Genomic DNA, 312 nt, shown 5'->3' on the forward strand with positions numbered 1-312 from the left:
GAGTCGGGGGGCTGTCCTTGCCTAGCAAGCTGCTGTCTGCAGGTGGGGAGAGAGAAAGATGCTCAGACATGCGATGGATGCCTGGGGCTGCATAGGGGAAGGACACTGTGCAGAGCCCTGCCCTCCCTTCCCAAGAACCGGGTCTGAGCCTGGGGCAGACAGACCAGAGAGGGGGACAGAGGGATGGGCTCGAGGAGAGGCGCACCAGGGGCAGATGAACAGGAGCGGGATGGAAAACGTGTCCCCATGGCAAAGTGTTTGGGGCCGGCACTTCCATGCCCCTGCAGCAGCCCCAGCTGGGTGACAGCCCGG

The 312-nt window shown here is 63.8% G+C and overlaps 1 protein-coding gene across 1 annotated transcript in view; it reads right to left on the minus strand.

The window, feature by feature from the left end:
• Positions 1 to 7: 7 nt before the first annotated feature.
• Positions 8 to 312, minus strand: part of LOC104524093 (palmitoyltransferase ZDHHC5-like) — a gene marked incomplete at both ends in the record, with an annotated part of 3908 nt that continues 3603 nt past the window's right edge. The window contains one exon of the mRNA XM_029084698.1: positions 8 to 87. Within this exon, the coding sequence (XP_028940531.1) occupies positions 8 to 87 (80 nt within the window). The remainder of the gene's footprint in view (positions 88 to 312) is intronic.

This window comes from Antrostomus carolinensis, unplaced genomic scaffold (genome assembly GCF_000700745.2).
Source record: "Antrostomus carolinensis isolate BGI_N321 unplaced genomic scaffold, ASM70074v2 scaffold42530, whole genome shotgun sequence".
Taxonomy (NCBI): domain Eukaryota; kingdom Metazoa; phylum Chordata; class Aves; order Caprimulgiformes; family Caprimulgidae; genus Antrostomus; species Antrostomus carolinensis.